The following is a 12201-nucleotide window of genomic DNA, read 5'->3' on the forward strand; positions in this document are numbered from 1 at the left end:
GTCGGCTTGCGGCTCTCGCAGCGCCTGTTTGTGCACTATAGGGAGCAGTGCAAGGGGCTCCCCCTGTCAGTGCAGCGTCTGTCTCACTGGCTGTGCGAGGCTATTTCACAGGCCTGTGTGTCAGCCGGTGAATCTCCCCCAGACTTTATCAGCGCACACTCCACGAGAGGTGTCTCTTCCTCTGTGGCGTTGGATGTTGGGATGATGGTGGACGATATCTGCACGACGGCTGCCTGGTCTTCCTCGTGCTCATTCATCCGTTTCTACCTGCGGAATGTCTCCCGTTTTTCGTTGACTCGCTCAGTACTGAGTATTCTGGCTGAGTGATTGTCCTGAGTGTCTCCTCCCAACCGGACGGTGGGGGGAGTGTCCGCTGCTCCTGCTGGTCCTGCTCCTGCTGGCCCTGCTCCTGCTGGTCCTGCTCCTGCTGGTCCTGCTCCTGCTGGCCCTGCTCCTGCTAGCCCTGCTGACTTGGAACTTGGAACAGTTGCAGCGCATAGTCTTCGTCTGTGCCCTAGTAGCTTATTATGTTGGCTCTGTGCTTGGTGGTACCTTATGTGCCCAGTGAGGCGCTGACTCATCCTGTTTTTGCCTCTAACCCAATAGCGATAGCTAGGGCTGTCCATGACTAAGGATTTACATAGTCGAATCAGAATTGCCATGTCTTGCCTATAGTCGACTGATAATCAAATCATCTATGTGTTTGTGCACGCTGATTGCGAGCGGTCGGGGTAGTTCCGCTTTAATGTTGAGGAGCTGCAGTCTCTATTCATTAGTCACTGTAACTTGCACTGTACATTTCCAGCTAAACTGAAGCTTATTGTTGACCATTTTCTCTCTGCTCGTCTGCCATTCACCCGTCTTGTGCAGAGTTTTGCGTGCATTCCAAACGGCTGACAACGGCCGTCGCGGTTCCTAAAGGGTCTATTAAAAGAAATGGTTTAAAACGATATAATATTCTTTGTGTGGTTCATCAGTGGTGATAAATGATCTGAACATGACACGAGGTGCGGACAACTCAGCTCAACAACGGTGAAGGTGGGGCTCTGTCTCTTCAGTAAGTGTTCCTCTTCTGCCACCACACACACAGACACGCTACGCCTACACATGCGCACTGAATTTTGAATATAGGTGTTGCAATTCAATTTTGTTGAAAGCTTTACTAAATTATTATACTAAATTATATAAATTATATACTAAATTATATTATATACTAAATTATTACACTTTACTAAATTATAATCAAGCTTTACTAAATTATTGTCTTTGTAAAGAAAATAAAATAAAATAAAAAGGTATTTACCTGGAAGGAGTAACCTGCTGGTGACAGAAAGCGAGGGCTGTACAGTTTCTTTCCTGCTGGTGTGGTGGCCAGCAGGCCGGTGATGTTGTGGATGTGCCAGATGTGCTGAGGGCACTTTGTGGATGACAGGTTAATGTCATCCAGAGAGAAACCTCCCTTCGATGGCCCCTTTCCCCTCACGCCCTCAAAAACCACACGGGCCTTCCTGGTCACACTCAGATTGATGTTATGCAGTTCCCAAGAGCCCCTGACGCCTCCTGAAAAGAGGACAGAATATAGATATTAGTGTTGTAGGTGAAATCTTTGAGTTTTTGTTATTTTTATTTATTGAAACATGAGAGAAACCTGGTGAAAATTGCTGCAGTCTAAATGTTGCTTGGAGTCGCCAAAGTCAGAAACATCCACATAGGGGCTTTAATTAAAAAAACTATACTGTGGATCATACAGTATGTAATATTTCATTTGTTACCTGAAATACTCTTGAAGAGCTTCGGTTTTCTGCTGCGGTCATCCTCTCGCACCCAGATGTTGAGAACATCATCTGCTGCCCCGGTGTTATGGAGGAAGAACTGCAGACACTGGGCTCCAGGTTTGGGATAAAGCCAACGACTCTCCAGGACTGCACGGTCACCAGGTTTAGCAGAGGCCGTGCTGAAGTGCATGAAGAAGCCTTTTCCTGAGGGCAGAGAGAACTTGTTGGGCCTCAGAACTTTCATATTACAGCAAACAAATGAAAACTTAGTTCTGCATGATCACCTGTGGTTTTACTGCTGCTGCTGTTTGTTGGTTTTACTACATTCAAGAATCTACTTCATCATCATCATCAGATCACTGTGCTTAAAGTCTCCTGCAGGTTGTACTGCCTGGACTTAGAACTTATTCCCAGCAGTTTCTCTTCTCTCAGCAAGAAATAATTGTCATATCTTTGTTAAAATGATGATGAGGGGTTCAAAGTTCTTTAGCAGCACAGGGGTGGATAGCTCGTTAGCTTAGTATGACCAGTAAATCCCAAAATTATGTTTCAGTTTTTTACAGCAACCAAATGAATGAAACCCCCTCTGAACTGTATCTAATAAATTACCAATACATTAATATTTATCAAACAATAATCAATGTCTGTTTACAACCAGCCTGTACTTTGTACTGGTTATGCTATAAATCACTTCAAGCACCTTTTGTTTTTAAATATCTTCAGACACTGAACACCAAGGTCAGGTATTGACTGTATCAGGCTAGATAAGGGGGAAAGAAGTGATTAGCTAGATAATGGAAAACCTCACAGAGATGTGTATGTATCCACTGAGCAGTCCGCATCTAAATTAAAGTTGTGTTCCATATATTTTGCCTGTGTCTGTAAAATGTAGCAGCGTGTTAGCAGTATTTAATAATGAAATACATAATAACTTTATAATAGTATAATATAAGATTATACTGTATATTCTTGATCTTCCTGCTTCACCGTGCCTTTGCTCACCTGGACAGGCCGGTTAGCAGTGTGAGAGTCATGTTCTTTGATTTCTTTACTTCATTCAACATCAGTATGTTAGACTGCAAGGCTGCATGTCTGACACTGTGGTGAGCAGCACGGGGGCCCCACAGGCTCTGCATTGTGGGCTGCATCAGTGAAGGGAAGGAGGCTGAGGACAGTTATCACCTGCAGCTTAAAGCTGCACATGTAATTTCATGAACGTCTTCATTGAAAATTTGAATTTACCATTTACACTTATCTGATTTGGTATTGTACATACCCAGTTATGTGCCACTTTTCATATATATCCAATGATCCTTACCTTTCACTTTACATTGTTGGCATTGTGTTTATTTAGGATTTGAGCCTTATTGATTGTCTCTCTTTGCATTCTACTGTATGTATGCACTCTTACTACTTTGTACTGCATTCCTCAGGATGAATAAAGTTCTGTTTTATCTTATCTGCTTTTTCCAGTGTTTCATTAATAAATTAGAATATTCAAACCCAAGATGGCATTTTTGTGGTTGCAGTATTTTATTTTGCGACATATTTGGTATCTCTGGAAGCGTTCAGAGTCTCTAGATTTTACCACAATTTGTACCAAGACATGTATTTGTGTTGATTGACAGTCACCTTTGCATTGTCCCATGTTGGAGAAGTCACTCTGGGGCCCTCCTTTCACAGAACTATGTTGTTCCCACTTTGCATTGCCAGGACCCTGAATCATCCCACAAATGTCCTCCTCCTCAAAGTCACAACTGTCTACAAACGTAGAAGACTTGGCTGTGGAGAGAAAATAGTCACAATTTCATCAAGATACCTCAGTACTGCAGGCTCTTGTGTATTCATGTAATAAAGTTATGAGAAGTAGTAGATGCCAGACTATTAGGGATGTTTGAATAAATGTACAGTCTCAATAATTATTTGATGGAAACTTATGATGTAAGGGTTTTGAATCAGGATATCTTCAATTAAATGTATTATCACATATCTAGCTTTATTTGCCCTGCATGGAAGGAGTGCTAAAATGAATGAAGGTTGACATGATGCAGTGCCCTCAGCTAGTAAGGTAGTAGAAGGTAGAAAACATGCCCCCACGCAAATATGGTTACATCTCGCAATATAACTAAAGATGTTAAATATGGCTGTTCATGAAGTTCATCCGGGCTCAAAAGGAAAGGTATAACGGAAAAGAGCTGGCAACCTTCAATAGTTCATATGAAAACAATGACTTCATGATAAAGTTATTGGCTGAGCATTTGTGGCATCTGCAGTGTATTCATGGCTGCCTTAGATTTATTACTAAGGGCTGAGAAATGATTGATTATTGATGTACACAACAAAATTATAAACACTTTTGTTTTTGCCCCCATTCCCATGCTAATTTGAGCTAGTTTGAGTGGGGAAACTGTGGATGTTTTTCTAACCTGGTTAAATAAAGTTGCAGAGGCCATATGGAAGCTAAAGAACTGAGACAACATCTCTCTAAACTCTATTCCAATAAAGTTCCAATATTTGTCACAAGTATTCTTTGATGGACAAATCGCAGGCTGACAGAACTCACTGCAGTTGTAGAGACGGTTGAGCTTGGTTAGGTCACTAGCACTGAACCCCATCCTCTGACCAATCACATCCATGAAGTGGGGGATCTTGGTGACGATGGTGGGCTTAGAATCAATGCTGAAGGACGTCTTACTGTAGTGCATTACAGAGCCGTAGTCATAGGGAACGCCTAGAGCACTGGACACCGTGTCATCGTATGTTTTAAAGTTGTGCTCTTTACCTGAGGAAGGCAGAAGAATTCAGCTGTTTTTTAATTATTGCAAGCAACTGCCAATTGTGTTGTGTGAAATGTTTTTCTTTTAGCATGCATGCAGAAGGAGAGAAATGCAGGAGTAGTTTCTGTACAATTTGTCATTCATTGTATAAGTAAGTTATTACATGAATATACGCTAATATAAATGTTACAGATCAGTGTCACCAGGTTCAATGTGATCCCGCATGATGTTGACGTAATCATCACGGTCGGCTCTGGACTGCTCGTGCCAGAAGCCCAGAGCGTGCAGGAACTCATGCTCAACGGTTCCCAGAGAGTCACAGTTTTTACCAATGGACAGCTGCTGCTTCCCCACACGCCGGTTGCCTATAGGGGAGGAGCATCTACAGAGAGGGGAAGCAAGATGCACTTTTGACTAAATGGTCTTTCAAGCCCAGGAGAGAAAGACAGCTTTCAGAGGATGACAAACAAACAGCTCTATAAGCTTTAGCTCAGAACCTTCCTCATTATCAGAAGACTGACATTTGTGCATAAACCCAAACCACTGAAATTACTATTGCACGTTTATTAGGTCTTTTCTGGAAATTCTCAGTGGGCGGTAATAATAAATGTTCAGATACAGATGCAGATCAAGCTGTAGACAAAATACTAACACTAATACTAATGAAAGTAGTGGGACTAAACCAAAGCAAAACTAAAAGGTTCTGGGGAGGTGAGGGGAGCGGCAGAGTCAGGTGATAACTGTGGGTTAGTCTCTACTAGCAACCTCTTTTTCATTGCTACATAAAAAAAACAATTAGTGTAGCTTTAAAGGTACAATGTGTAAGAAATGGCCAGAATTTTAGATTAAAACATAAAAAATAACTAACATGATCAAAAGAATGTGAAAAATTAACAGCTCAGATATCCAATACACTATGCATTGTGTCACAATGCAACAGTGGTGATCATGTTAACCAATTGGGCTGTTCAGACAAAGTAAGCCACTGTAGGTACATCAGCAAGCAAATCTGTCAAGAAAACACACAAATAATCTACTATAACTAAATAAATTAAATATTATATCATATAAATGACCTGAGCTGATAAATGATTAAATATAGGCCCCATCCTTGCCATCCTTTTAATTTCTCTGTCCCTCTCCCAGCTCTTCTTTTGGAGTTTAATTTTCCACAATTCCCACGACTCTGAGCAGAATTGCTCAGAGTCGTCTGGCTGAGCGGTAGGATGAGGTGAAACGCTGCCTCCCATTTGTTTGAAGCATCTGGCCTGGAATTACACATTGTAACATTTGTTGAAGATGCTGTGTTAGCAAGGCATGGACGTATGCTGTGATCCCATGTACCAAGACACATTCAACCAGCAAGCATGTAATGACAATACAGTTTACATGAACCAAAGCTCGGCTCACCCACTCCCTTTGTACACAGAGATGTAGTTCCCCTCTCCTTTCCATGGTGTGAAGTCAATGCAGGTCTTCAGTCTGTACTGGTCAAATGCCTTCAGGATTACTCCCTTTGCATTCATCTCTACACATTACAAAGTGACAGAAAAACACTGAAAAACCATCCTAATTTGGTTAATTTCCATAATAACATGCTAACGACTGTGAGTTTCCAAAACACCGTGTCTTACCCAGACTGTCCTCCAGGTAGTAAGGAACGGTTGTTGGCCAGCGATACTTATCTCCTATGATTGAGTTTCTGATGAATGTCTGATGGGAATAAAGGAAACAACGGGTATAAAATTGAAGATGGAGAAAGGAGAGCACAGATTAGAAAAGGCTCACTTAAGTAACTGCTGCCTATCTTAGATTTCCATGCAAATTTCTTCTTACTACTACTTACTTCCTTCAAGAACACAAGGGTATTAGATTAGTAGATCTCATCATCTGTAAGCTTGTAGTTCTATAAATTGCTGTCGTCAATTTATCATGGTAGGGGTTATTACTTAGTACCCTTCAAAACAATCATACATAAAATAAGACCTGAGACCATTATCTATGAATGCTTCAAAGTCATGTCTTAATATTTATCATGACATGACTAATATATGAAATATATTACATGCAATATGTTCATATATCAAAATATAATTTGTGTGCGTAAAAGATCTGCCTGCATATGCATATTATTAAAGAGCAGCAGTAGACTTTGGTCGTTGGAGTCTTTGGTGTCTGTGCATACTAGCTTACTTCCTCCTGGTCAATATCTCCCTCCAGCAGGTCCAGACCAGCCGCTGCAAAGGAAATTTGTTTTGGTTGATGAAAATCATCAGAGACGTATAAATGTTAGACAAGAAAGCGAAACAAAAAATTAAATGATACACAAACCTTCATTGATGCTAAAGATCTCCCAGTCTTGGCCTTCATCAACATCAGTTTCTGCAGATGAAGAATCAATAATGTGCTGCTCAAAATGTGATTACAGGAGGTAAAAAAAATAATTATTATTATACTGTTTACTGAAATGATGCAGGGACCTGAGATATGTTTACTTCTAAATGTCACATATATTTTAGAGCTTATTTATTCTTACATTAAAATAAAAAAATTCTGCAGCGCAACACTATTTTAAGGTTTTAAATCGACTTCCAAGCTGTTCTGTGTGATAGCCCTTTAGGCAAAGAGGGACATATTTCTTTCAGGTGTTCATAATGCTGACACCTCAGCCACTGAAATACATTCCAGTGGGAAGTTCTGAGTTAGAACTGTCTCTGCTGAGCTGAATGTACAACTTCAGTTCATGAAGGGTGCAGTGGGGACACTGTTAAGCACCCCTGTAAAATGCAATAGCAGATACGAGTCAGGCATTCACTGGCAAAAGATCACAAGTGTATAGGGTGGGTGGGGTATTTCAAATCTTCTCACTCAAGTTATACTGAAGTGTCTGTCTACTTTTTGACTGTAAATAACATGTAAAAATCTCAATATGTGACTCACCTGTGTCACCTGTTAGCTTGGCTGCTGCCTAGTAAATACATTAGAAAGCACATTGATCACATAATTTACTAAAGAATGAACTGACATTCTAGGACTCAACATTAAAGCATTGTTTTACACTGGAGATCCAACGTGGATGTTAGTGTTTGACAAAGATGCAAAGGCTTACACTTACCAGTCCCAGGCCAAAGAACAGAATGATCCACCTGAGCGCCATGGCTGCAGCTGAAGATACACGCTCACTGTGTTGCTTCAACCTGCCTGAGTCCTGCTGTGCAGATGAAGAAACACTGCAGCGCATGCAACATTCACATGTTCTGAACATTTTTATGACTTGGTTTGAGGGTTGTTAAATTAATTATTAATTTAATAGTCATGATTAGCTTATCTAACTGTTGTAGCCACCCTAATAACTGACATTCTAGGACTCAACTTTAAAGCATTGTTTTGCACTGGAGATACAATATGGATTTTAGTGTTCGACAAAGACGCAACGGCTTACACTTACCAGGAGCGGCTGTGGCTCAGGAGGTAGAATTGCCTCTGGTGGCTGTTCCGCCAGTGTATGAATGTGTGTGAATGTTAGTTTCTGTTGATGATGTAGTGTAAAAGTGCTTTGAGTGGTCGAAAAGACTAGCTATACAAATACAGAGCATTTACATTTACTAATAAACATACCCAGCTGCAGGTATTTTGCAAAAGATCAAACTTACAGTTCACACACGCACGCACATACACAGACACAGTGGTGGAATGTAACTAAGCACAGTTACATTTTTGGTACTTGTCCTTAAGTATTGAGTACTCTGTACTTTACACTTTTATTCTACTATAGTTTAGAGGGAAATAGTGTACTTTCTACACCACTGCATTTATCTGACAGTTAGGAGTTGTATTTGTCATATATTTTGTATGTAAAATATAATAAACTGCATGATCAACAACATCGGCTACATCAACATTATATGAAATAGTTCAAATCATCTCCACCTCTACAGCAACTAGAAAAATCCTAATTACACATGAATGCACTAGTAATTTTTATAATTCTTGTCTGATCCTGTTTGTGTGTGTGTGTGTGTGTGTGTGTGTGTGTGTGTGTGTGTGTGTGTGTGTGTGTGTGTGCTCCCTGTCTTAATTGCCTGATGTGTTGCACCTGGTGTCTCTCCCTCTTTGCTTGTGTCTCTAATTTGGTTCATATCCATACCGTGTACCACGATCACTTCAGTCTTTGTCGGATTATCGGAGTGTCCAGTCACTACAAAGATGTGTTGGATTAGCATTATCAAAGTATATAAACAATACTCCAATTCACTCTACATGGACAGCAAAGTAACCATTATCACCATATTACAAATTACAAGTTTGCATTCTTGGGATACAGTAGAAACATGGCGGCGCAGCATGACTACGTAAGAGGACCCACAGTGTATGTGGTGGTTGAGGTCCCCCCCCACTTCACTGTGAAGCCTTTGAGTATCTATGATAAAGAGCTATATAAATGTAATTTATTATTATTATTATTGTTATTATTATTATTATTATTATTATTATGTAGACAGAAATGGCTCATTCTAAGGTAATAAAAAAATGTTGGTTCTGTAAGGTCTTTATACACCACTGAAAACATAGTTATGGATGTCATATTGCATTTTTGTCAATGGATATTATCATTATTATCATAGTATTAGAAAATGTTTGGGTTTTTTTTCCTTGTGGAGGAAGCTTGCTTAATCAATTTGCATTGTGCACCATATGCCGAATACTGTATCAACAAGGCTGTCACCAACTATCCTCTTCTCTTTAGCTTCAGCATGACAAGATGAAACTAAAGAATTGTGGTAAGTGAGCTTACAGTGGAGAGAAACTGAAAATGGGTGTCCTTTTTATTTTATCAAACAAAATCCTATGAGAATCCCAGAAGTTCAGCCTTATGTGATCTATACATACTGTTCAGAGTCAGTTTACACACTTTATATAAAATCTCTCATCATGAGACACAGGTACAGTAAAGCATTAGCAGACCTTGTTATACAGGGACACAGATAGCCCTGAATAGAAGTTTTGGTACTGAGGTACAGTTTGAAGAGACGTCGCTTTAAAGGAATAAATTAACATTTTGGGAAATACACTTTCGTTAAAGGTTATGGTATATAAAAAAAACATATTGTGATATGAGTCATGATTTTAGTGATTTCATTTTCACTGAAAAAAAAATGCGAACATGCTTGTTTTGTGCACCAAAAAAGCAGGTTCCCTTACATTTGGCGAATATTATTTGTGGGCATTACTGTAGCAACACAATGCTTCATTTATAATGTTTTACCTTAATCAAAAAATTGCATCTCCTGTGATTTGGATAATGCACCAGGCCATCAAAAATGTTTTCATAGTTATTCAGCCCAGACACTGTATATACCTCCCAATCCAGTGTGGGCCGTCACAGTCCGTTATCCTCACCTCTCTGCTCCCTCTGTCGGTCACCCTCCTACAATTCCAGTTATGTGTAACAACACTGACAGTTATGCCATGTGGAGTTTAGATTTCATACAAAGATCAGATCAAGTGGGAAGCTTCCAGTCAGCAAACTGATGCGAACCCGAAAGTCCCTTAAACCTGCATTCTATCTAACGGCCAGCAGTCCGGCTCCATTAAAAATAATGGTAAAATGACCCTACTTCTCAGCTGAGTTATTACCTCAGTAAACACTTTCATAATGAGTTTACGGTCTCAATCGTTAGTTTCATGTTTTCTTCAATAGAACATGATGTTCATTTAGTAAATTATGGACCATAAAATAGAGCAGAAAGCAGAGTATGCTTCAGAGCGGGATTATCTGTGATTGACAAGTCGTTACTAAGGCGACCTGTCAATCAGGCTAGAGGCGACTTTATAGGCCTACTCACAGCACTGTGTAAATTTAACCAGCGATGTTGAAAAAGCTTACATACAGCCGAGAATATAATTCGGGTTTAAAAATCAATTAATTTACTTTAATTTAATAATGTTTGTGTTTGCCTAAACAGTTTAGAGTAATAAAAATCAGAATCCGGCATCAAATCCCACCATGTCACTTGTATAATATACTGTAGTAGAGTAAACTCTTATGGTGATGAAAACCCCCATATTCCCAGAAACAAAACAGAAGGCATGACCTTGGCAGCTACAGCCCTAACTGATGTCTTATGAATATATATCAGGATCTGAGGCTCAAGCATTTAGTTCTTTAGGCTGGGATAATGCTCTCCTAAAAGCTACAGATGGAGCTACAGTATAGCACAGTCTGAGGGACTTCAACTAAAAATCTGTAGGCTGCCTTAGTACCTTCACAGCTTACTATAGTTAGATAGTTGAGGACCCTTGAAAGTATCCATATTACTCACTCTGACTGGTAATGATGAAGTTTTGCTAAAGGGAAGAAATAAGTTGAACATGAATGCTGTCAGAATATATTTTATTTATAGCAACAAATTCAGATTATACATGAAAAGGATTCAGGTGACACTCTGATTATAGAGATCATTTGGTAATGCCCTCTCTCTTCTAGTAAGTGCTGATTTTTTTTCTTTGATCAGGACATCATGGAGTGATGAGAAGAGATGTTCTCTCCTGTAATGAAACAGAGAGACATTTAGCTCAGATTTTCCAAACAGAAACTAAGAGTTTACAGTTTGCAGTAAATTATTATTAACCTAACTTAGAATTATGTGAATTCTCTAATGTAACTCACTTCCATGAGTCCCCACTTTTAAAATCACACCATTTAACTCTGCAGAAGAAAGATGTGCAAGCGTTTGATGGTAATGTAAATTAATTGACAATTGGCCTATATCAGTGGCAAAATAAGTGTTTCACTTCAGTAAAAGTGTAAAATACACTGTTACAAGTAAAATTTCTGCTTAAAATTAACTTCTTCTTTCCTTACTTAAGTAAAAAAATCAAAATTTACTGTCAAAAATTAAAGTACTCTTTATACAGAAAGGCAAAATTATTACTGGATTATAATTAGTGATGCATTAATGTGTAAGCATTACTAATGTTGCAGCTGGTAAAGGCTAATATCAGTGACTTTATACTGCTGGGTAATCTATAACAATTTATTACAAAAGACTGGCTCAAGCACAACAGAGACTCCAAACCAAACTCCACTTATAGATTTAGAAAACAACAACACAGTTGTATGTGCTGAAGCCCGACATTTTCTGTAGCAAAATACTATAGTTGAATGGCTTGTTCAATGTTTCCCCTAGGATTTTTTTCAGGGAGGGTGAAAAACTTGAAAAAAGCGTGTTACAGACATGTGGTGTTATCATACACTTGGTGCACAAATTTTTGCCTGTTTAGGTTTGTCACCTTGTCCGTTAAAAGTTTTTTCCCAGATTGTGTTTTCAGTTTTAATATTTCTGAATTCTGTGTTTTACAATTTAAGCATATTTTGTCATCAGAAAAAGGGTGTAATCATGTGATTTGGTTTTAATTTCAACTAGAAATGTATTGCAACAGCAGGATCTTAAAATACTATAATCCTGTTTAATATGGGGGAATACACAATGAATGCATTTTTGCAGTACATGTATGTGTATGTATGTCCCTTATTACTTGACAACCTCTATTTGCTGCTAAACACGGTATAAGTGGGTCTGACGGAGGCTCTTCTCACGTGGGCAACACTCCACCTTGTTTACAAAGCTTGACCGGACGTAACTTTT

At 39.3% G+C, this 12201-nt stretch overlaps 2 protein-coding genes across 2 annotated transcripts in view; one reads left to right on the forward strand and one right to left on the reverse strand.

Moving 5' to 3' along the window:
• tbl1xr1a (tbl1x receptor 1a) overlaps positions 1-12201 on the forward strand; it is a 402448-nt gene that overhangs the window by 211404 nt on the left and 178843 nt on the right. The gene's annotated exons all lie outside the window — the stretch shown is intronic.
• The window catches only part of mep1ba (meprin A subunit beta a), a 59396-nt gene that overhangs the window by 8680 nt on the left and 38515 nt on the right, over positions 1-12201 (reverse strand). Inside the window, exons 5-11 of the mRNA XM_046050029.1 lie at positions 6187-6265; positions 5963-6080; positions 4756-4934; positions 4339-4557; positions 3408-3557; positions 1773-1979; positions 1304-1560 (exon numbers count right to left, since the gene is read on the reverse strand). Coding sequence (XP_045905985.1) covers positions 1304-1560; positions 1773-1979; positions 3408-3557; positions 4339-4557; positions 4756-4934; positions 5963-6080; positions 6187-6265 — 1209 coding nt within the window. The remainder of the gene's footprint in view (positions 1-1303; positions 1561-1772; positions 1980-3407; positions 3558-4338; positions 4558-4755; positions 4935-5962; positions 6081-6186; positions 6266-12201) is intronic.

This window comes from Micropterus dolomieu, linkage group LG05 (genome assembly GCF_021292245.1).
Source record: "Micropterus dolomieu isolate WLL.071019.BEF.003 ecotype Adirondacks linkage group LG05, ASM2129224v1, whole genome shotgun sequence".
NCBI lineage: Eukaryota > Metazoa > Chordata > Actinopteri > Centrarchiformes > Centrarchidae > Micropterus > Micropterus dolomieu.